General features: G+C 54.5%; 1 protein-coding gene across 1 annotated transcript in view; it reads right to left on the reverse strand.

Moving 5' to 3' along the window:
* Window positions 1–434: 434 nt before the first annotated feature.
* CPLX1 (complexin 1) overlaps window positions 435–24,229 on the reverse strand; it is a gene marked incomplete at both ends in the record, with an annotated part of 35,936 nt that continues 12,141 nt past the window's right edge. Inside the window, 2 exons of the mRNA XM_079705600.1 lie at window positions 435–632; window positions 7,645–7,820. Coding sequence (XP_079561726.1) covers window positions 435–632; window positions 7,645–7,820 — 374 coding nt within the window. The remainder of the gene's footprint in view (window positions 633–7,644; window positions 7,821–24,229) is intronic.

Below are 24,229 nucleotides of genomic sequence, written 5' to 3' on the forward strand. Positions count from 1 at the left end.
GCGTGGGCCCGACAGGCGCCCACCAACGCAGGGCCGGGCCTTTTGGTGTCCCTGGCCACGGGCCCTGCTGGGTGGGCGGTGAAGGGAGGAGCGAGAAGGGGCTTCCCAGGCTCTGGGGCAGGTCCAATCCACCCGCTGCCGGAGGAGGCCGTGGACTAGTCCCCGGGGCCTGCAGCCCGGACCGCGGGGGCCGTGGGGGGCCAGGCGCCCCTCCCTCGGAGGCGGTGGCGATGGCGGTGCGGGGATGGGGTGAGAGGCGGGCGGAGGCTCCCCAGGCTTGCGGGGGCCAGGCGCGGATAGACCTAGGGCTATGGCTTATATTGGCGTTGGGGGGCTGCACTCTGCTCCCGACATCCCTTCAGGCGCCTCCGCGGAGGGCAGGACGGGGGTGGGCGAGGGGCGGGGCTCCGGGCTCCTGTCCAGCTCCAGGGGCGTTACTTCTTGAATATGTCCTGCAGCGGCCCGGGCAGGTACTTGATCACCGTGTCCAGGATGCTCTCCTCCTCTGCCTCCGGCTCGTCCCCGCAGCCCGGCGGGATGGCCTTCTTGGGCCGCGTCAGGCTGCCCTCCGCGCTGGCCTCCATGGCGGCCTGGGCCTCGGCCTCGCGCTCCTCCTTCTTCTTGATGCCGTACTGCGGGGGACAGGGCGGGAGGGCTCAGGCGGGCAGGTCCCGGCCCCGGGTCCCGGCCCCGGGAGGGGCGCTCTCGGGACCCGGGCGGGCTACACCCACCCTGCGCTTGCGCGATCGGCCGAGGGGCCTCTGGAGGCAGCACCTGCGGCTGAGAAAGGCGTGTGCGGGAGCGGACGACCACCAAGACCCCTGGCAGGGGCGGTCCCCATCCCGGAGGCTGCCGGGAGGGGCGGGGAGACCCCATCGGAGAGGGCGGGGGCGACGGGCGGGAGCCTGGACGGGGGACCCCGCTGAGGGTGGAACTGCGGGAGAGGGAGCGGGGGAGGGGGAGGACGAAGGTCGAGTTTCTCCGTGGGGGCGGGGCTCTGAGGCCGTGACCCCCGCCCCACCCCTGGCCCCGCCCTCCCGCGGTCCCGCCTTCCGGGGAAGTGGGCGCAGTCCTCAGCCCGCCTTGGGCTGCGGTCCCGGAGCGCAGGGAGCCGGGGCAGAATGCCTGCCCACAGCGGTGGAGAAGCCGGTGTTCTGTGGCTGGCGGGCCCCACGCAGCCCAGATCCTCGGTCCGGCGACATGTGGCCACACCCTCCTGCCTGGCCAAGTATCCCCGGATGCCACCAAGACCCCAGTCCCTGGAGGGTCACTCTGCATTCTCCGTGTCCAGCGGTCACTGCCAGGTGGATGTCCTGGAACCCCATCTAGGTGTGCCCTCAGCAACACCCCTGGGCACTGCTGAGAGCCCCCAATTCTGGTTTCCCGCGTGTGTCTCTGCCCTGAACCCTCGCCCAAATCTCCCCTCATCAGTGGATTGAATGGTGTCCCCCCAAAATTCATGTCACCTGGAACCTCAGAATGTGACCTTATTTGGAAATAGGGTCTTTGCAGATACAATTAAGGTAAGAATAGAGACGAGCTCTTCCTGGGCCCTAAATCCAAAGAGAGTTTCCCTGTAAGAGAAAGAAAAGGATGCACAGAGTAGAAGATGAAAACGGAGAAAGGGTTCGGAACGACGTTGTCACAAGCCAAGGACACATGCATTGCCGGAAGCCCCCAGAAGCTAGAAGAGAGAAGAATTCTCCCCCTCAGGTTTCAGAGGGACCACAGCCCTGCTGACATCTTGATTTTGGACTTCTAGCCTCCAGAACTGAGGAAGTAAATTTCTAGGAGACGAGCCCCCACCTCCGCCAGGCCCATCAGCATCCTGACCAGCCCTCCCGGATGAACAGAGCACTGATGCGTGTGCGCCTGCGGTCATGCGGCCACGAGACCAGGAAACACCTCCTGCCTTAGGGCTGGTGGGAACCAGGTGGGACCAAGCTGGCCTGGTGCGTTGGGGGGCAGGTTGCCCACCTGATGGGCAGAGCTCAGGACCCGCCCAGGCTCGGGAGAAGGGTGCCCCGTGGCCAGGTCTGAGGTCCTGGCTTACACAGGGAATGTCTGGGAGCAGAAGCATTGATGAGGGTAAAGAGGAAGCACTGGGGAGCACGTGTGGGTGTCAGCGATGGTCGATTATCAGTTATTGACAGGCTGCAGAATCCTCCTGGGGAGCACACAGTGCAGGATTGCTGGTCCTGGGGAGGATCTCCCATGCCCGGTCATCTCTCCTCACCAGCCCCTCCTGAAAGAAGCGGTGGGCTCTGCTTCTGGTGCTCATGGCGGGTGTGTGGGGGTGTGTGGAGGGGAAGGGCACCCTGGCACTCCAAGAAGACCCTTCCCTCTGTTTCCAGATTGGGGGGGTGGGGGCTGGCTGTGTCCCACTCCCCAGCTTACTGAGGGAAACCTCTGCACCCACCTCCTCCCTCGAGGCTGAGGATGGCTTCAGGCATGGGGGAGGCAAGGCCCACATTCAGCAGAGTCTGAGAGAGGGAGGCCATGCTCTTGGCCCACCGGTGACCAGAGCGCAGCCTGGGTCCCCTCAGCCACTGAGGAGGGAGGGATGAGGGGTTTGTCTACCCTTCTTCAGCAGGGGCTCTAGGCAGCCTGAAGGCCCCTCTGCACCGTGAACAAGAGCCAGGAGCGGGGAAAGGGTCTCCATGCGGGGTGGGGGGTGTACGGCACCAGAGTATATTCTGAGCAGCGGCACGCTACCCAGAGGGCCTCCCCACTGAGCACCGTCAGGTCAGCTCAGGGCAGAGAGTGCGACAAGCCGACCACACTGCAGCCACTCGGGTGGACTGGCCCTAGGAGCATGGCCCTCCTCCTGGGTCACCACACCTGCCGCGACCTCCTCACCACGGGGCGCTGTGGTGGCTGAAGCCCACACACACTCACAGCAAAGGTGCACATGCTCAGGGGAACACACGGTGCTGGCAGAACGGGCGGGTGACAATGGCACACACGTAAGAGCGGGAACATGCGGTATGTGGTCGAGCAGAGGGACCTCCCTGACTCGGGGTTGGGAAGGGACCCGTGTTCCCCTCTAGGGTCCAGGAAGGAGACTCCAGGCCCCAACCCAGTTGCTCCACTGAGGCTCAAGGTCATTCCAAGGCTAACGCCACTCTGGGCGAACCTGAGGGCCACCTTACTCTCTGGGGTCCCTCCCAGAGCCTGGCTCTGATGTGGTCTGGCTGAGAGCCGGTTTGGACACCCACTATTCTCCTCAACCACTGGGACAGCAGGGCCCCACCGCACACCCTGTGGCCGGGAGGGAGCCCAGGGCGGCCAGCACCCTGGGCAATGCGGTGCTCCTTACCAGTGAGAATCCGTATGTGCCCACACCAGTTATTCTCAGCACAAACCTGGGATGTGGGGGCTGGATCGACTCGGACCCACCAGCTCAGCGCTGGCTTGAGGGTGGTTGTGGCTCGAGGCTGCAGAACGCGGGCAGCTGGAAGCACCAAACCTGGCAGTGCGGCGCAAACCAGAAGGTGGGTATGCAAATCAGGAAGAGCGTATGCAAATGACGCAGGTGGGCCAGCCTCCCCTCCGACCTGGACCCGCGCAGCGCAGCCCCAGCCGGCGCGTGAGATGATAAGTCCCGAATGCAGATGAGGTCGTCTGGGGAGCGGGGCGCCCAGACGACGCGTGACCCCGGCCTGGCCCCTCGGCCCCCATCTGATGGAGCCCTGCCGACCCGATGGGGCCCTGTACGGCGCAGCTCGATGGGATCCCGTGCCATGCAGCTCTGCACCCTCTTCTCTGACCAGCCATGAGGTCTGGGAGTGGGTGGGGAGACAGGGCACCAGGAGAAGGCTGGAGGAAGTGGGTCTGGAGCCCCGGGGCCAGCGGGGGCCACTGGGGGAGCCACACCTGAAGGCCAGGGTTCCCACCTGTGGGGAGCAGGAGGGCAGTAGGGGGCTGCCTAAGCATGCCGGGTGGAGAAGGACTCCGAGGACACGGGTGTCCGGTGGACTTCGCGGTGGCAGGGCCTGGGGGCCTGGGGAGGGGGACGGGTTGGTGGGCAGGGGCGCCAGGCGCTGAGCTCCCCTCAGAGTCAGGACAGCCGGGGCTAGGGGTGTGCTCTGGCCTGCACCCTGCACCGCCAGGGGGGCCCTGAGGCTCCTGGGGCTCCAGCGTCCAGAATGCGGCAGGCCTGTCCTGAGCTGCCTCTGACCCACGAGTGGGGGCAGCTCACCATCGCCCTCTTCCCTGCACACCCCCAGGCCTGGCCCAGTGGCCACCGCCTTGGTTAGCTCTGCAGTCACCCAGGAAAGGCCCCCACCCGGCGGACTCAGCTCTGGTGGTCGGGGGGCCTCGGCAGGCGTCTATGTGCTCCCCAGCACACCCCACACCGTCCCTGCAGGCTGCCCTCCAGGAACGCGCCCAGGCACACTAGTCCCGCCTCACCCCCGACAGCAGGAGAACTGCTCTGGCAGGGCCGGTGAGGAAACCTGGGCCCAGCCAGTGCGCGGGGCGGGGGCCAGCTCTGACCCCTGCCCTGGCCACTGGACTCAGCGAACACCACCCCGGCCCCTGGGTGGCTCAGATCAAACCCCGGATGTGCGCACGAAGCAGGCCCGGGCACGGTGGGATGAGGCCTGCCGCTGCGGCTGGTGGAGCCGTGGTGGGTCTGGGGGTTGGCGGGGGTTAGGAGCAGCCCGGGGCCTGTGCAGGCGGTTCAGAAGCGAAGGCGCTCACCCGCCCAACGCGGGCCCCAGATGGCGGGGTGCTCGTCTGGGGAAGCAGGACCCCTGCCCAGGGGACCCACGGGGCACAGGCTGGAGGGCCCTGGGGCTCTGCCAAGGGGTGCAGCCTTCCATGTGGCCGCCCCAGAAGCTGGGGTCCTGAGGACAGGGGAGCACATGATCCATCGCCCGTCCCTGGCTGGGGGATGGGGGTGGGTGAGGGTCACCCGGCCCCCTGGCCTCACATGGAGCTGCAGGACCTCAGCTGCCCTCAGGGTGGGGCACATCCCCACTTCCACTGGGACTCACTCTGTGACCTTTAAGTCCCACTAGATGTCCCAGAGGACGAAGAGGACCCTGGAGCTGATGCCTATTCACTCACTCATCACTCACTCATTCACTCATTCATTCATTCACACACTCATTCACTCATTCATTCATTCACTCACTCATTCATTCATTCACTCACTCATCACTCACTCACTCATTCATTCATTAACTCACTGCTAGCTTAGCATCCAAGCACCAAGTGCAAGCAGTCAAAGCTCCTGCCCTCCCCGTGAGGGAAGGACAATGAACAGCATACAAGTAAAAAGTATGAGTGCGTCAGATGAAGGCAGGTGCAGAGCAAAATAAAACAGGAAAGGAGCGGGGAGGGGGAGGGGAGGGAAGAGCCTCAGGGAGCTCCAGAGAGAAGCAGTCAGTCATGCAAAGGCCCTGGGGCAGTGGGAGCCCCGTTGCAGTGCGGGGGGAGGAAGAGGTCACTGCACACGTAGGGCTGGGGCCCTGGGAGAAATGGGGGCCACTGGCGGGTCTAGAGAGAGGAGGGTCAGAAGGGCCTTTCCTATTAAAGGCAAAATGAGCAGAGTGTGTTATGAACAGAAACCCACACTGTCAGCACCCGCCCCCCACCCACACCCTGGCTGAGCCTTGGCCCCAACCTACGTGCATACCTGAGCCCCTGGATAGTTCCCGAGGCTTGGGGCAGGGGCTCACTGGGCACCTGGCTCACAAGGGGGGAGGCTGGAGAAGCCGTGCCCACAGCGCCACACCCCCAGGGGGGCTCCGACCTGGCCACACATTGTGACCTGTTTTGGGGGCTCGAGGGCTGGGACGAATAAGCTCACCCCCCAGGATTCCCCACTAGATGTCCACCTGGGGCAAAGCCATGGCTGGCAGGCTGGCTGAACACAGATGGACAGTGGACAGATGGACCTCCCCTTCCCCCCATCTCTCAGTCTCTGTCCCACCCTCGGGGCTCCCCCCATTACTGCCCTCTCAGAAGACACTCTGCCTGGGCGGCTCCCACTCTGTCTCTGTCTCTGTCTCTCTTTCTCTCTGTCTGTCTGTTTCTGTCTGTATCTCTGTCTCTGTCTCTCTATCCTCTGACTCCCCCCAGCCCTGTCCTCCATTTCCCGATGGCTACGCTGATGTCCCCCAGCACAGCCTGAGTGGGGTCTGGCTGTCTCTGCTGTCTGATTCATGGTGCGCACTTCCTGGCTCTTCTGCAAACAGCTCAAAAAGCCGAGTCCTCAACTCAGGATGGCAGCAGGGCTGGTCCTGGGGGTGGGGGGCTCACGAGCTGCCAACCCAGCAAAATTAACTCGAACTTTCTGCAGGTCCCAGGAAAGGTGTCCAGTGACCAGTGGGGGGACCTCAGGGTGAGTGGCCCCCATGCCCCTGTCAATGTGGGGGACCCCTTGTGGGCTCAGAGACCTGCAGGCGCCCCGCCTGTGTCCCCGCCTCAGCTTCTGCATCAGGCTGAGGTGCTGAGACACCAAGTAGGTGGGAGGGTTCTGCGGTCTGAGCCGTCCCGCCCCGAAGCCCGAGTACCTTGGCTGGTCCCCCTAGGGCTGGGGACTGTGGAGATGCCCTCGGGAGGCCCCCACCGCCCCCCACCTGGCCTCCTACCCACAGATTTCATCCCCAATGTCTGGGAGCGTTTCCCTCGGGCCCAGAGACGGGGGTGTAGAGGTGAGGGGCCAGGACAGAAGCAAGCGAAGCAGCACCCCCCAAACTGAGTTCCCCACCTGGGCCCCAGGATCCAGTGACTGGAATCGAGCACCTTCGATGGAGGGGCCTGGGCTGTGCGGGGCCAAGGGTGGCGGGCGAGCCCCGAGATGGTGTGGACCTTGGGAGGCCACATGGCTCAGGGACGCCCTGGGCTCCTAGGGAGGGCTCCTGTCCTCCACCTGACGCCCAGCCCAGCCCACCCTGGACAAGGCCAGAGCTGCTGCCCTACACTTGCCCTCTCCCGGCCTCTCCAGCCCTTCTGACCCAGGCGCTGGATGGGCAACTGAGGCTGGGTGGTGGACATGCCCCTGGGGCACAGCCCACCTGTGGCCTAGCTGCCGACTCAGCCTCATACACCCGCCCCTGCTCTGGGCCTCGGTTTCCGCACCTGGGACGATGCTCTCACTGCCCTTACGCACAGGGAAAGGTCGCCCAGATGGTTCTGGAAAAGGTCGTGGCCTCCAGCTTGCAGCCAGCCCCCAGCCAGACCTCACAGCTCACAGACCCACTCCCCCAACACCCTGAGGCCCACCCAGGGGTAGTGAGGTGCCTCCCCCGCCCATGACGACTCACCCACCAGGGCCTGCCTGTGGGCCAGCCCCTGACTGCCCTGCCCTCCCTCTGGCGGCCCCCCACCGGGTCCTCTGGGGCAGCCCCGGGGGTCAGCAACAGGAAGAGCTGGGTTAGGGTTGACCCCGTGTGCGGAGCCCGGGAGCATGCGAGCGGGTCCCTGCCGTCAGGGCCAGGAAGGACTCGGGGCCGCATAGAGTGACCCCCGTCCCGGTAAGCCCGTGTGGCAGGCGTGCACCCTGGGGTGCGGTGACCCCAGCTGCCTGTGCCCCTCCCGCTGGCCCACCCCCCAGGTCTGTCCTAGCGCTGCAAAGAAGGGGGGCAAGGAGGTCCTCGTGCCGCAGCACCGCGTCCCCGTCCCCGCGCACACCTTGTCGCGGATGCCCTGGCGCATGGCCTCGCGCTCGGCCTCCATCTTGGCGTACTTGGCCTTGCGCTCCTCCTCCTCCTGTCGCAGCGCCTCCTGCCGCTCCTCCTCCTTCTTGGCGGCGTCAGGGTCCTTCTCCTCGTCGCCCCCGAGCATCTTGCCCATGTCCTTGGTGGCCCCTGGGCACAGGGAGGCGGCAGTCAGGCCGGGCCCACCCTCTCCCTGCCCCACTCCCGTCCAGCAGGGCAGTGGCCTCAGGCCTCTGGGCCGCGGCTGCGTGTGTGGCGCTGAGTGTGTGAGCTCCTGGGGTGCAGCGTGTGCGTCTGTCAGTGTCTGTGGGCGGCTGTGTGTGTGTGTGTGTGTGTGTGTGTGCGTCTTCTCTGGGCCCGAGTGCAGCAGAGGCTCAGCCTCCCCAAGGTGGCAGCGTGGCTGAGTGCACGGCTGTGTGGGCTGAGGCGCCGGGGACAGGCGACAGGCGTCTGGCGGGCTCTCGGCCACTGTGCAGGGCTGGGGGCCGGCCTTGGCCCAGAACTGCTGGCAGCTGCATGCGGCAGCACCAAGGCCATAATTTCTCTGCCTCGCCAGCCCCACTTTCCTCGTGAGCTCCTGACTCACAGGCGACAACAAACACCTCCCTGGATGCCCTCTCCAGTTTGGCCCCTGGGACAGAGATGCGTAATTACTGCCTCAAAGCGTGGTCCTGGCCCGCGGCGGCCCCAGCCCCACTGCACCCGGATGCATGGGCGTCATGGGGAGGGGAATGCAGTGGTTAGCGCTGCGGGTCAGCTGACCTCAGCCCCTGTGGCCAGTCCCCCAGAAGCGCCCCGCACACACCCACACACGGCCGATCGGCGTGAGGCCAGCGCCCCGTCACCCCTGCACACTCCCTGGGAATCACCCACGCTCCCGAGTGGACCCCGGGCTGGGTTGCTGCCCTGTGCCTGCCGTCCTGTCCCCCGCCTCTCCAGCCACTGGTCTCTGCAGGCCCTGCCTCTGCCCTCTCATCCCGTGATGGTCCCTCCCAAGCGCGGCCCAAGGCTAGCTGAGTCTGCACCTTGGGAACAAGCCGCGAGGTGGGTGTGTGGCTGCTGACACCACCACCCCTCTATGCCCATATCCAGGGGTGCCCCCTTCCCTGCCCTGGCTTCGAGGCCCGGCTCTGTCCTGCCCGCTTCTCTCGGAGTATCAACTGCGCTGTTCTCAGCGCTCCAGGGACTCCTGTTCTGTTCTGAGGCTGCAGAGGTCCGTGCAGCATGGAACCTGGAGAGACTCCCTGCCCTGCAGACACCTGCACCAATGCTGTATCTGCTGGTTCCTCGGGAGTGACACCCCTCCCCCGTGTGGGCAGAGGGAGCCATTTGGTGGGAAGGCGGCAACTTCTGGTTGAGTGCTCTGAGCTGAAAACTATACCTCCGTCGGGCCGGGCCACGCCTGCACCACGTGGGCCTTCCTAGCTGCCGAAACTACTACAGGGTCACAGGGTAGTTGCCACCACAGTCACTGCAGGGACGGGGAGCCCGCCTGGATGGGGCTCGGCCGATGGCGCAGATACAGACGCTAACAGAAAACCAAGAGCCTCGCGTCAGTTTCCACCCACATCTGCAGAATTCTGCAAAGGAGATTTCAAGCCAGTGGCTCAAGGAAACTGGTCATGAACAGGGCTGCTGATACACTGTCTCATCGCTCCCTGGACGAGGGGCCGGCATCTCCCCACCTCTGGGGCCGCCATCCCCGGCAGGTGGTGGGGGAAGCAGGGGCAAGCCCCAGTCCATGAGCAGCTGCAACCTTCCCAGCCTCCCTGGCCTGGGGGCCAGCTTCTACGCAAATCTCCCCCTTGAACAAGCTCGTTCACGCTAAAGTGAGAGTGACCGATAGTTCTTTCTGCCCCCTGGAAAGTACTGGCATCTTAAGGCAGAGGTGGGTGAACCAGTCTCGTCTACATCTCTCTCCCAAGAGGGAAAGTGGGTGGAGGCTGGGGTGGGGGCTGGAGGGGCCTCCCTGCCTGGGTGGTCTGGGGCCCCAGACCTGCTCCTCCAACGTGCTGTGTGGGCTCTGGGCCTAGTGGTCCAACAGGCGTTTACTGAGCACCCGCTATGTGCTGAGCTCTGCACACCAGGAGCCCCACCCCAGACCAGGGGTCTGGCCCTGCCCCCACTGGAGCACCGGGCTGGCCCCCCGGAGGCAGAGAGGGCCCCGGGGGAGCTACCCCAGCACGCGGAGGGGACTCTGGAGGCCGATGGTCTCTCCATGGCCAGGGCAGGGCATCAATGCTCACTCTACCTTGGTGTGGATGCCCCGGCACCAAGATCGGCACTGACGCTGCAGGCCCTCCCCCGCAGCTCCCGCCTTTCACCCGACCCCGCCTCCGCACGTGGCCCCCGCCCTGTCCCCACACGGGGCGCAAGGCTGGACCGAGAGCCGCAGCCCAAGTCTCCCAAATCCCAGGCGGGGGTCCTGCAGCCGGCCGCGCCGGCCACGTAGAGGTGTGGGCACAGGGGCTGACTCCACCCCTGCCCTGGCTCTTCTCGGAGCATCAGCTTGCCAGTGACTACTGGGGAGGTGGGCGTCGGGGCGGAGGCGGCGGGTCCCAGCCCTCCTTGACAGTCAGACAAAGCCCTGGGGATAACCTCAGTGCAGGATGAGGTGGCGGCACCTTTCTAACCCTGGAGCAGGTCCCATACTTGGGTGCGGGTTACACAGAAACCCAACAGCTAGAGAGAGCTTTCTAGAACAGCGTTCGCGGGGTGCCCGCACAGGAGGAGATGGGGTCTGCCCACACCCCCGGCTGTGGATGGTGGACAGGAGCTGGCCCGGGCCTGCCCTGGCCTCCGCCTGCCGCAGCTCTGCCCCCTCCCTCAGTCCACGGCCCCCAGGCCCTCCTCCCTCCCTGACGTAATACCCACCCCGACTCTGTAAGAGATGAAGATGCTAAGATTTCTCTGCAGGCCTGCAGGGGTGGGGGCGACGTAGAGTGAGGGCTGCGACGTTCCTACCTCGGGGCCTTTGCACCTGCCGTTCTGCCTTGCGCTGAATTCCCGAGCCTCCTCCTACTTGCTCCCAACCCAGGGTCTTTCCAGACAGGTTTTCCTGGGACTCCTTGTGTGCACTGGTGGCCCCTGTGGTCAAAACCCTTCTCAGCATTCACCACCTTGGCTGCATCCTATTACGCTACCTCATACATGATGGAAACGATGTCTATTTAAACAGTACGTAAATTAAAGCTGATCTCTAAAACTTCATTTTGAAATAATTTTAGGTTTACAGAAGAGTCACGCAGGTAGTCCAAGGGCTCCTGAACGCCAATGGCCAGCATCACCCCGTGTTAACCCTGGTACATTCATCAAAGCAAAAATAATCTACACTGTGCTGTCAACCAAACCACAGGCTGTATTCAGATGTCACCACTTTTCCCACTAATGTCCTTTTTCTGTTCCAGGATCCAAACTGGGGTACCATGTTGCATTTAGACTAAAGTCAATTTTTTAAAAGAGAAAAATACTTTTTAAACTTGAAATAAAACTATGGGAAAAATTATGAAATTTAATGAAAAACTAAAAAACACCTAAATAAAGAAAGATACTTGTCATGCTTATGGATGGGGAGATTCCGTAATGTAATTTCTGTTCTCCACAAACTGAGTCACAGATCTGTGCAATCACACTCAGACTCTTCAAGAGCTAGAAAGGGGGGCTTCCCTGATGGCACAGTTGTTGAGAATCTGCCTGCCAATGCAGGGGACATGGGTTCGAGCCCTGGTCTGGGAGGATCCCACATGCCGCGGAGCAACTAAGCCCATGCACCACAACTACTGAGCCTGCGCGTCTGGAGCCTGTGCTCCACAACAAGAGAGGCCACGACAGTGAGAGGCCCGCGCACCACGGTGAAGAGTGGCCCCCCGCTTGCCGCAACTGGAGAAAGCCCTCGCACAGAAACGAAGACCCAAAACAGCCAAAAAAAAAAAAAGAGCTAGAAAGGAAATTCTGTGACAATTAGCAAGTGAAGACTGTTGCATAAAGAAATGCGAAGGCCCCTGGTCAGGAGACACCGCAGGGAGAAGCAGAGGAGGTGAGCCCGCCAGGGGCTGCCATGCGTGGGACACAGCGTGCAGGTCTGCAGGGGAGGGAGGCAGAGTGACCTAGTGGACAGACTGCCTGCAGACCCACAGACACACAGACATGGGGCTCGGACACGTGGCCAGTGACAGGAGGGGCCTCAGAACCCTGGAGAAGAGAGCCATATTTCCCTGGGGTGATTGAGCTCCTTGTGAGAAGCATGAAACTAGACTCTCACGTAACGCCACGAATTTTTATTGATTATCAATCTGAATATGACCCCAAAATAAAGTGGGCAAAGAAAAACAGCCCTCACCACCCGCCGTCCCATCACCCAGCTTTATGGTCCCACATAGCCCGTCTCATTACCTGAAGTGACACTGGATGCTTGCTTCTTTGTGTCAGTCTCTGCCAACAGAAGGTAAGCGCCTTGAGAGCAGGGACCCTAACTAGTGCATGGCTGTCCTCCCAACACCTGCAACAGTGCCCGGCACGTAGTAGGTGCTCAGTGAATATTTGGCAAATAATGAGTTTTAAACATTTAACAGCTATGTATTATGTACTCGGCCACAAACAAAACCTTAGCAAACCCTTCAGCTAACATCATAGTCTGTGAAATACTGAACACTTTCCTCAACTCAGTGACGAGCAAAGGATGCTCCCAATCCCCTTGTACTGGAGGGTCTGGCCATTGCACTAAGACAAGAAAAGAAACAGAAGGCATGAAGATTGAAAAGGAAGAAGTAAAACTGTCTTTGTTAACAAACAACATATCATCTGTGCAGAAAAGTCGAAGGAATCTATAAAACCACTACTAGAACAAATAAGTGAATCTAGCAAGGTCACAAGATTAATAAACAAACAAATGAATTGTTATATATTAGCAGCTAACAATTGGAAAATGAAATTTAAAAACAATTCCAGGGCTTCCCTGGTGGCGCAGTGGTTGAGAGTCTGCCTGCCAATGCAGGGGATGCAGGTTCAATCCCTGGTCAGGGAGGATCCCACAAGCTGCGGAGTGGCAGGGCCTGTGCACCACAACTACGCTCTGGAGCCTGAGAGCCACAGCTGCTGAGGCCCATGTGCCTGGAGCCCGTGCTTCGCAGTGGGAGAGGCGACCGCAATGAGTGGTCCCCGCTCACCACAACTAGAGGGGGCCCGCACACAGCAGCGAAGACCCAATGCAGACAAAAATAAATAAATAAATTTACTAAAAAGAAAAGTAATAAAAAATAAAAACAATTCCATTAGCAATGCTGACAAAAACATAAAAATCTCTGACTATATTGTTAATAGATGTGCAAGCCTGTTTTACCTAAGACTATAGAATTGTTGAGAGAAATCTGAAACGACCTCAACGAATAGAGAGATACACCATGTTCATGGGCGCAGCACTGCTATGAGATCAGTTTTCCCGAACACTGGATTCAGTGCAACCCCAAACAAAATGCAAATAGGATTTTTTGAACAAATTTACCAGCTGATTCTAAAGTTTATATGGAAATGGCAAAAGACCTAGAATAGACAAAACAATTTTGCAAAAGGAGAACAACTTTAGAAGACTTACCCTACTTGCTTCCAAGGTCTACTATAATCCAGACAGTATGGTACTGACAGGAGAATTGACATGTGGACCCATGGAATGGAATAGACAGTCCAGAAATAGGCCCACCCATATATGGTCAAGTGAGTTTTTGACAAAGTTGCAAAGATTATTCAGTGAAGAAAGGATAGCCTTTTCACAAGCGGTACTAAAACAATGAGATATTCCTACTCAAACACACAAACAAACTCATAAATGTCTTCCCTAACCTCACACCTTATACAAAGCTCAGAAATAGACCTAATGGAAAAGCTAAAATTATAAAACTTCTAGAAGAAAGCATAAAAGAAAAATCTCTGTGACCTTGACCTAGGCAAAGATTCCTTACATAGGTGACAAAAAGCATGAGCCTTAAAAGAAAAACTGATAAATTGGACTTCATCAACAAAAAACTTTTGTTCTTCAAAAGACACTGTTAAAAAAAAAAGAAAAAGAAAAGGCAAGACTGTGAGAATATATCTGCAGACCATACGTCTAATAAACTCTTATATCCAGAATACATAATGAACTCTTACAACTCAAGGACAAGAACACAAACCACCTGATTTTAAAAACAGAAGATGTGAGTAGACATTTTACCAGAGAAGAGATACAGATGGCAAGTAAGAACCTGGAAAGATGTGCCTGCTCTTACAAGAAGCTGTCAACATGCTCGGTCGTTAGGGTGCAAACTGAACTCACAAAGCGAGACCACCAGGCGCCCACACGAGTGTCTACAATGAGAAGCACAGCATGTGCTCGGAAGCTGGGGAGGACCCAGGACTTGCACCCATGGCTGGCAGGACGGCGGGGGTGTAGCCGCTTGGGATGGCAGTTTGACAGTTTCCTATAATTTAACGTGGACCTCCACTGCATCCCACTCCTTGGCATCTACCCAGAGAAATGGAGACGCAGTGGGAACGGCATGTGCAGCCCAATCTGTAAGAGCCCAAAAGAGAGGCCCCTCAACGCCCGTCAGGAGGTGAACGGACACACGAAGGCTGGTCCGTCCACCCGAGGGCACTGATGCTCTCGGCAGTGTGGAGGAATCTCAAAACCTTTATGCTGAGTGAAAAAAGCCAGGCACAAATTCTATGACTTCACTTATGTAAACAGAAGTGCAAATCCGTGTATGGTGACTGCAAACACGTCAGGGCTGCCTGGGGCCCAGGGCAGGTGGGGGGCTGCGGGTTGCCAAGGGGCCATGCAACAGTCAGAACCCAGGGAAATGCACTTTACCCAGGCAGTGCTCACCCGGCGTCAATCACGTCACAACCAAACTGATCTAAAACCCTAACAAACGAGCAATGAGATATGTTATACAGGCCATCTTCCCCAGTCATCACCCGGTCAAATCACAGATAATGAAAAGATGACCAAACCCATAACTTTACAAGTTTTAGTTTTAGAAACATGTCCCTAATTAACCCTTAAGTTGAAGGGGAAATAAAAACTGAAATTGTAAAAACTCTAGAAAGCAAAGAAAAATAAGGACGTTCTGTCTAAACTTAGGATACATGGCTAAAACTGTTTGTGGAGGAAAAATTATAGCCTTTAATTTTAAAGAAGAAAAAGAGAAAGTTTAGGAACTTCATTATTACCTTTAAAAATTGTTTTGCAGGGTCTACTGAATTTCATAAGGAGAAAAATTAAGGGGTATTATACTATAAAAGGAGATATCAAATTCTCTCTCTCTCCGCACCCACCTCTTTTGCCGGTGACATGATCATATACCTAAAAAACTCATGACACTCCAGTGAAAACCAACCAGAACCAATGATGGAATGTGGCAGAATGACTAAGTGCAATAGTTATAGATAAATATTAATTTTTAAAATTTGCCTCATACTATCAATAACAAGCTAGAAACATAAATGCAAACAATGGTCCATTTACAATAATTATAAATGTAGAAAATAGGAATACGTTTAACAAAGAGACCTACGGCACCTGCATGTAGAAAATATCATCTCCTTAAATGTGATGCCTTTGCACAGACTCTTGAGGTTCCTGACGGGCTGGCTCAGTGTCATGAAGATGCCAGTTCCTCCAAAGTTAATATATGATTGTACACAACCTGGGTTACGCTTCCAACGGAAACTCCAACAATTCTTTCTTTTTTCTTTTTTGGGGGTTTAGATAAAGTTAGGGTTCACGTGGCAGAATAAATGTCAGAGGAGATCTGATCCAAGGTGCCTTACGGATGGGAAATGGCATCTCTGCTGTGGGTCCCGGAAACACCTGGAGAGTAACAGTGAGAAGGTCATTGACTGGAGATGTTTTTTTTTTTTTAATTTAAAATTTTTTTATTTTATTTATTTATTTTGGGCTGCGTTGGGTCTTCGTTGCTGTGCGCGGGCTTTCTCTAGTTGCGGCGAGCAGGGGGCTACTCTTTGTTGTGGTGTGCGGGCTTCTCATTGCAGTGGCTTCTCTTGTTGCAGAGCACGGGCTCTAGGTGCGCGGGCTTCAGTAGTTGTGGCACGTGGGCTCAGTAGTTGTGGTCCGCGGGCTGTAGAGCACAGGCTCAGTAGCTGTGGCGCATGGGCTTAGCTGCTCCGTGGCATGTGGGATCTTCCCAGACCAGGGCTCAAACCTGTGTCCCCTGCACTGGCAGGTGGATTCTTAACCACTGCGCCACCGGGGAAGCCCTGGAGATGTTTTAAATGCGACCATGTCTATTGCTGGGGAGCCCAGGAAGGTGCCCCCAGAGTCTGGGTGGGGGTGTGCTCCCAGTGGGTTGGGCCGCAGTCACACTCAAGCGCATTCAGATTCCACTCACCCACCCACCCCGCCGGCCCCTCCCTACATCCATCCCAATAAACCACACCCGTCCCTGGAGGAGCCCGTGCTGAGGCCGCTGACTTGGCCTGTTTGCTTTGGTTGCGGCCCCTGCAAATGGCTGGAGACGAGCTGACCTCTAGGGCACAGGGCCATGCGGCCACGATGCCCCCATGTCAGGGAGTCCCAGGCGGTCGCGTGCGGGAGGCTCCACCATATGCTACGAGGGCCAAGTGCAGACAAGGAGAAAAAATCCCTGTGTACGTTTTTATGATTATCTAAAGACAGAAAACAGATTGGCAGGTTACAAACCAGGTTCATACCAAACCTAGATCCTAAAAAACACAACCCATGATTTTTCAGACTCATGGAACATTCACAAAGAGCGATCAAATGTTCGTCACCGCGAAGAGGCTCAGCTCACAGCCATCATCACGGCCGTTACTTAAAGCCCAAACAAACCAAAACCAATCCAGGGAACAAGTGTCGGCCAGGATGTGGAGAAACTGGAGGCCTGTGCACTGCTGGCGGGAACTTAAAATGGTGCAGCTGCGTGGAAAGCAGTATGGAGGTTCCTCAAAAAATTAAATATAGAATTACCATAGGATCCAGTAAATCCACTTTTGGGTATAAACTCAAAAGAACTGAAAGCAGGAACATTGAGAGAATTGAAAGTAGATGCATGTACCCCGTGCTCACAGCAGCAGCATCACAATAACGCAAAGGTGGAAACAACCCAAATGCCCACCAACAGATGACGGATAAACAAAATGTGGTCCATCCATACAATGGAATACTATGCAGCCTTTAAAAGGAATGCAATTCTGACACATGCTACAATGCGGGTGAACTTTAAAAATATCATGCTAAATGAAACAAGCCAGACACAAAAGAACAAATACTGTACGATTCCACTTACATGAGGTCCCTAAAGTAGGCAAAATCAAAGAGACAGAAAGTAGATGGTGGGAGCCAGGGGTGGGGGAGTCAGTGCTTCATGGGGACAGAGTCTCAGTTTGGGAAGATTGAAAAGTTCTGGAAACAGATGTTGATGGCTGCACAGCAACGTGAATGTACTTAATGCCACTGAACTGTACACTTAAGAATAGTTAAGGGACTTCCCTGGTGGCGCAGTAGTTAAGAATCCGCCTGCCAGTGCAGGGGACATGGGTTCGAGCCCTGGTCCGGGAAGAACCCACATGCCACAGAGCAACTAAGCCCGTGCACCACAACTACCGAGCCTGCGCACCTAGAGCCCGTGCTCCGCAACAAGAGAAGCCACCACAATGAGAAGCCCGCACATGGCAACAAAGAGTCGCCCCTGCTCGCCGCAACTAGAGAAAGCCCGCGCACAGCAATGAAGCCCAATGCAGCCCCACTCCCCCCAAAAATAGTTAAAATAGTTAGAATAGTAAAAATAGTTAAAACGGCAAGTTTTATGTCATGTACGTTTTATCACAATAAGAAAAGAGAAAATTTAAATCGATTTATAATCCCATGTCTCAAAAAAACATGTCAGGCTGCAGAGACAACCTCAACATGTTTTCAAAGTAGGAATGAGACCGAGTGTCTGATGGCGTCAGGAAAGCAGACAGCACGACAAACAGGGAAACTGGGAACAAGAGCCCTCCTCCCAACCCTACAGACGTGAAGTTTCTCTTATGCGTTAGAAAACACGGGTGAAACTACAGTCACTGCATTTCTGGGAGCTTGAGTACCATGCGATGCAAGATCTAGTGAGATCTTCGGGGCAGCCAGCCTGCAAAACCCCTGGGGCCATAGGGCCTCACACATGGGCTCCAGCCTTGCGGTGGGGGGGGCGGGGGGAAGGCGAGCTCAGCCAACAGCAAGGGCACCGCCCTAAAAAGGTGGAGCTTCAAACACCGTGGACGTGGACAGGCAGGCTGCTCGGGTCGAGGGGACAGGAAAAGGGCACAAAGATACGCAAATTCAGGAAAAAATGAGGGAGAAACAGCTGCATTAGACATTAGACGTTAGAATGATCAAGTAACACCTTTACACCCTATCCATACACTTGAAAACCTGCGTGAAGTAGATTTTCTAAAAAACGTTGTCAAAAACTCAGAACTATGTCTAAGAATTCACAGATGCATTCTTTCAAACAGTCAAGAAACAGATAATTCCTACGATATTTAGAACGTTCTTGGAAGGGAGGAAAAGAAGGAAATCCTCCTGGTTATTTCTGTGAAATCAGCACAAGAACGATGCCAAAACTCGGCTGGGGTGGGCCAGGCTCCCACGGAAACAGCAGTGCCAAATGCTAAGCCAGAGATGGGACTGAAGGTTGGCATTTCTTACAGAATTCTACAGAAAAGGTTCATTTTAGGGAGGCAAAGGTGGCCCGATCAGAAAGCAGTTATGTGCCGACGCTGTCGGGGCCCCCAGCCCGCCTGGTGCGGCAGGGACCGTGTTCCTGTTCCCAGCCCCCGCCTAGGGTCCCGGCTCGGCCTCTCCCTTCCTCTCCTGTGGAGGGTGTTGAGCTGAGGGGGCCGCCCCGCAGGCACGAGGGCAGGGGATGAAGCTCTCATTGTCCCCGGCCCGCCTGGAAACCGGCCTCAGGCACCGTGGTCCACACACTTGACCATCCCAACGGCAGGCGTCCTCGGTAACACAACCCCTCTTAAAGCAGCTTAATGGAGGCGTAGCGGCCATACTATATATAAATCACGCAATTAGACAAACATGCACATCCGTGAAGCCATCACCACAGTCAGGGTACTGGACACATCTGTCCTCCCAAAGTTCCTGGTGGCCCCGTGTAATTCCTCCCACCAAACCACGTGCAGACGACCTCTGATCTCCTTTCTGTGCCTGCAGGTCACTCCCCAGAATCTTATATAAACGCAGTCACAACACAGGCGGCCATCACGGGAAGGGGCTGGCTGTTCACCGAGGTGGTGCTTTGCTGAGTGCCCACCGTTCCTGCCCCTTTAGGGCTGAGAGGGTGAGCACCGAGGGTGTGTCCCGTCACCAGTAACAGACACGGGGTTGCTTCCAGTTTGGTCTTTGTGGATAAAGCCGCACAGACAAGTCTTTGTGTGCGTGCCTGCTTCATTTGTCGTGGGGGGATACCCACGTGTGGACACCGAGTCGTATGGCAAACCGAGGTTCCACTTTGCAGGAACTGTCAAACTGTTTTCCAAAGTAGTTGTACCGTTTTAAACTCCCACCAGCGTGTACAGGGCCCCCATTGCTCCGCATTCCTGCCAACATGTGCTCCTCAGTGGCCCTGAAGTTCTAACCGCCACGGCGGGTGTGAAGCAGCCGCTGCCTTTCTCTCCTGAACAGGGATGTGAAGCATCTTTTTATGTGCTTAGTAGCTATTTTTATATCTTTTTTGATGGAATCCCTATTCAAATCGTTTGCACACTTTCAAAAATGCACTTTTTATTTTAGAACAATCTTAGATTTACAGAAAAAGTATGAAGAGAGGCAGTACAGAGAGTTCCCACGTGCCCCGCAAACACGTAACGTTAGAGTAGCGCAACTGTCACAGTCGAGGAGCCCACGTCAAGAACGTTATTACTAACTGATTTCCACAGTGTCTGCCTGAGGTTCCCTCTCTGTTCCGGGATCCTGTCCAGGGACCATATACGTCAGTCATCACACCTCCTTAGGCACCTCTGGGCTGCGACAATTTCTCAAACTTTCCTTGTTTTTGATGACCTGGCCAGCTTTGAGGAGTGCTTTTCGGGAATTTTGTATGTCTCTCAAGTAGGATTTGTCTGATGTTTTTCTCTTGATTAGACTGGGTGATGGGTTTGGGGAGGAGGACCCCAGAGGATGCAGTGCCCTTCTCATCCCTTCCCATCCCATCTAGGTCATGCTCTCGTTGTGACCTGCCACCTCGATCTCCCAATTTGAGCTGAGGGCTATGGTCCACCTCCTTGAGCTTCTGCCCATTTCTTTCTTTCTTTCTTTTTTTTTAAAGTCATGTGCATGATATATATATATATTTAATAGATTTATTTATTTATTTATTTATTTATTTATTTATTGGCTGTGTTGGGTCTTCATTGCTGCGCGCAGGCTTTCTCTAGTTGCGGTGAGCAGTTGCGGTGCGCGGGCTTCTCATTGCGGTGGCTTCCCTTGTTGCAGAGCATGGGCTCTAGGTGCGCAGGCTTCAGTAGCTGTGGCATGCGGGCTTCAGTAGTTGTGGCTCGAGGGCTCTATAACACAGGCTCAGTAGCTGTCGCGCATGGACTTAGTTGCTCTGTGGCATGTGGGATCTTCCTGGACCAGGGCTTGAACCCGTGTCCCCTGCATTGGCAGGCGGATTCTTAACCACTGCACCACTAGGGAAGCCCCTTCTGCCCATTTCTTGATTGGGTTGTTGATCTTATTATTGAATGGTAATTGGTATTCTGGATACAAGTCCAATTTTATTAATCTTCTTAACTAACTTTTTTCATCCCCACCCCCCATTTCATTAATTTCTATTTTGATCTTTATTTCCTTTCTTCTACTTATTTTGGGTTTCACTTGATTTTCTTTTCCTAGTTTCAGATGTTAGAAGTTGAAGTTAAGGGACTTTCCTGGTGGTCCAGTGGCTGGGACTCCGCACTCCTAGTGCAGGGGGCCTGGGTTCAATCCTTGGTCGGGGAACTAGATCCCACATACCACAACTAAGACCCGACACAGCCAAATAAAATATAAATAAATAAATATTTTTCAAAAAAGAAGTTGAAGTTAATCATTTGAGACTTTTCTTCATTTCTATTGAGGTGTTTAGTGATATAAATTTCCCTTTAAACATGACTTTCCTGAATCCCACAAATTACCTTTTTTTAATTTCCATTCAGTTTACAACAATTTCTAATTTCCCTCTTAATCCCTTCTTGGCCCCATGGGTTGTTCAGAAGTGTGTTGTTTAGTTTCCAAATGTTTAGGGGGATTTCCCAGATATCTTTCTGTTATGTATTTCTTGTTTCATCCCAATGTGGACAGAGAACACATTCTGCATGACTGGAATCTTTTTTTTTTTTTTTTTTTTAATTATTTATTTATTTAGGCTGTGTTGGGTCTTCTTTTCTGTGCGTGGGCTTTCTCTAGTTGCAGCGAGCGGGGGTCACTCTTCATCGCGGTGCGCCGGCCTCTCACTGTCGCGGCCTCTCTTGTTGTGGAGCACAAGCTCCAGACATGCAGGCTCAGTAGTTGTGGCTCACGGACCTAGTTACTCTGTAGCATGTGGGATCTTCCCAGACCAGGGCTCGAACCCGTGTCCCCTGCATTGGCAGGCAGATTCTCAACCACTGTGCCACCAGGGAAGCCCTGACTGGAATCTTTTACGTTTATTGAGACTGGTTTTGTGGCCAAGAATAAGGTCTATCTTGGTAAATGCTCTGTGAGCTGTCATCTGAAGTGTCTGTAGAATCAGTCGGCCAGGTCAGTTGGCAGTTTGCTCAGGTCTGTGCGTCCTTCTGAGTGTCACCACCCGAACCTGCAGGTTGTCTGTTTCTCTTCTAAGTTCTACCGGTTTTTGCTCACATGTCTTGAAGCTCAGTTATTACTTGTAGAAATGGTCGGGACTGTGGTGTCCTCTTGATTAACTGGCTCCTTTCTCACTAGGATAGGGCTGTCTTCACCCTTGGTCACAATCTTTGCTCTGAAATCTACTCTGTCTGACACTGATGTGGCCCCTCCAGGCTTCTTTTGATTAATATTAACATGGCTTCTCTTTTTCCATCTTTTTACTTTTCCCTTATTTGTGTCTTTATATTTCAGGTGGGTTTCTTATAGGCCTCATAAAGTTGGGTCTTGATTTTCTACTCAATCCAACATCTCCGCCTTTTACGAGAATGCTCCCAAGAGGAAGAGCAGAAAAAGCCACAGATCACCAGGCATCCCTGAGAATAAGAAGGGACAACCTCGGTTGTGGGGAAAATTATCTTGACCCCACCTAACAAAGCTTAAAGACAAGAGAGGAAAGAATCAAACTGTCTCTAAATAACCTGATCCCATACTGAACAAAGTGAGTATATTTAGGAAAACAAAAATATCCAGCAGCGACAGGGTGAACTAACTCACAATGTGTGGCATCCAGTGAAAATTTTCCAGGCATGCAAAGAAGTGGGAAATCACAAACCATAACGAGGAAGCACTGACAGAGATGACTATATAAATATGTATGGTGAAAATATCTAGAACATCATAGAGTTAAATGGCAAATGACAAACATGGAATGGTAAATAACAGAAAATTCACCTAAAATATATAAATCATAAATAATGGCAAATACTGGGTATTCAAAATTTTTGCTGAGTGAATTAAAGATGCTAAATCACACTGTTATCCCCAAAATGTAATTAAAAATGAGATCAACTTTATCCATCCAATCAGCAATAGTTTGACAAAACCCAATGTTGGGGAGCGTGTGTGTGATCTGCATGATGGAGCCTGGCTGTGGCATATTTTAGCAAGATCTACTTAGAGGGCAGTTTGGAAACGTGTGGCAGAAGATTAGCCATGCACATCCTTCTGCCGTATTGTATTCATGTCAACAAAGATATTGCGTGCTATTGATACCATGTATCAAATAGATAACTAATGAGGACCTACTGTATAGCTCAGGGAACTCTACTCAGTGCTCTGCGGTGACCTAAATGGGAAAGAAATCCAAAAAAGAGGGGATAAGGACTTCCCTGCTGGCACAGTGACTAAGAATCCACCTGCCAATGCAGGGGACACGGGTTCGATCCCTGGTCTGGGAAGATCCTACACTCTGCGGAGCAGCTAAGCCCGTGCGCCACAACAGCTGGAGTCCGTGCGCCTAGAGCCTGTGCTCCACAACAAGAGAAGCCACTGCAATGAGATGTCCATGCACCTCAAGGAAGAGTAGCCCCCTCTCGCCACAACTAGAGAAAGCCCGCGTGCAGCAACAAAGACCCAACACAGCCAAAAATAAATAAAATAAAGAAATTTTTTTTAAAAATAGGGGATATATGTATATGTATGGCTGATTCACTTTGCTGTACAGCAGAAACTAATACAACATTGTAAAGCAACTACACTCCAATGAAAATTAATTAAAAAAACCAAAACACAAGGATATCATGGTTTCCTGAAGGCCACCCTCTGCAACCACAGCACTGCTGCCTGAACACAAGAACACGCCTGAAAGACAAAGCTCCTGCTTGACTTCTCTCCCACGCGGCGCCTGAGGCCTCACGTTTAGTGTTTATTTACCTGGGTTTTGTTTATCTGTTTCCGACACTAGAATGTATGCTTCATCAGATAGAGACTCTCTGTCTGTGTGTCTGGCTTATGGTTAAGAACTCAATAAATATATATTGATTGACAGGATGTAAGTGCAGGAGCTCCCACTGCAACATTGTTTGTAAGTGCGAACAGGCTGGATGTGTGATGCACAACATTAGGTACTGGTTAAGTCAATGGTAGTGAATTCATTCAAGTGCAATGACAGGCATCTTAATACCAGACGTCCCAATGCCAGGCATCCCAATACCAGGCGTTCCAATGGCAGGCATCCTAACACCAGGCATCCTAATACCAGACATCCTAATGCCAGGCATCCCAACACTAGATGCTGCAATACTACTTATCCTAATACCAAGCATCCTAACCAGGTGTCCTAATACCAGGCATCCCAATGCCATATGCCGTAATACTACTTGTCCTAATATCGCCACACCTCATTTTACTGTGATTTGCTTTATTGTGCTTTACAGATACTGTGTTTTTCACAAATTGAAGGTCTGTGGCAACCCCACATCAAGCAAGACTATTGGCGCCATGTTTTCAATACCATGTACTCACTTCATGTCTCTGTCACATTTTGGTAATTCTCACAATGTTTCAGACCCTCTACCAGCAAAAAAGATTATGGCTCACTGAAGGCTCAGATGATGGTTAGCAGTTTTTAGCAGTAAAATTTTTTAATCAAGATATGTGCACTTGATGTATCTCTTTTTAGACATAATGCTATTGCACACTTAACAGACTACACTGTAGTGTAAACACATCTTTTTTTTTTTTTTTTTTTTTTTGGCAGTACGCAGGTCTCTCACTGTTGTGGCCTCTCCCGTTGCAGAGCACAGGCTCCGGACGCGCAGGCTCAGCGGCCGTGGCTCACAGGCCCAGCTGCTCCGCGGCATGTGGGATCTTCCCGGCCCGGGGGACGAACCCATGTCCCCTG

Source organism: Hyperoodon ampullatus (assembly GCF_949752795.1).
Source record: "Hyperoodon ampullatus genome assembly, chromosome: 1".
Lineage (NCBI taxonomy): Eukaryota > Metazoa > Chordata > Mammalia > Artiodactyla > Ziphiidae > Hyperoodon > Hyperoodon ampullatus.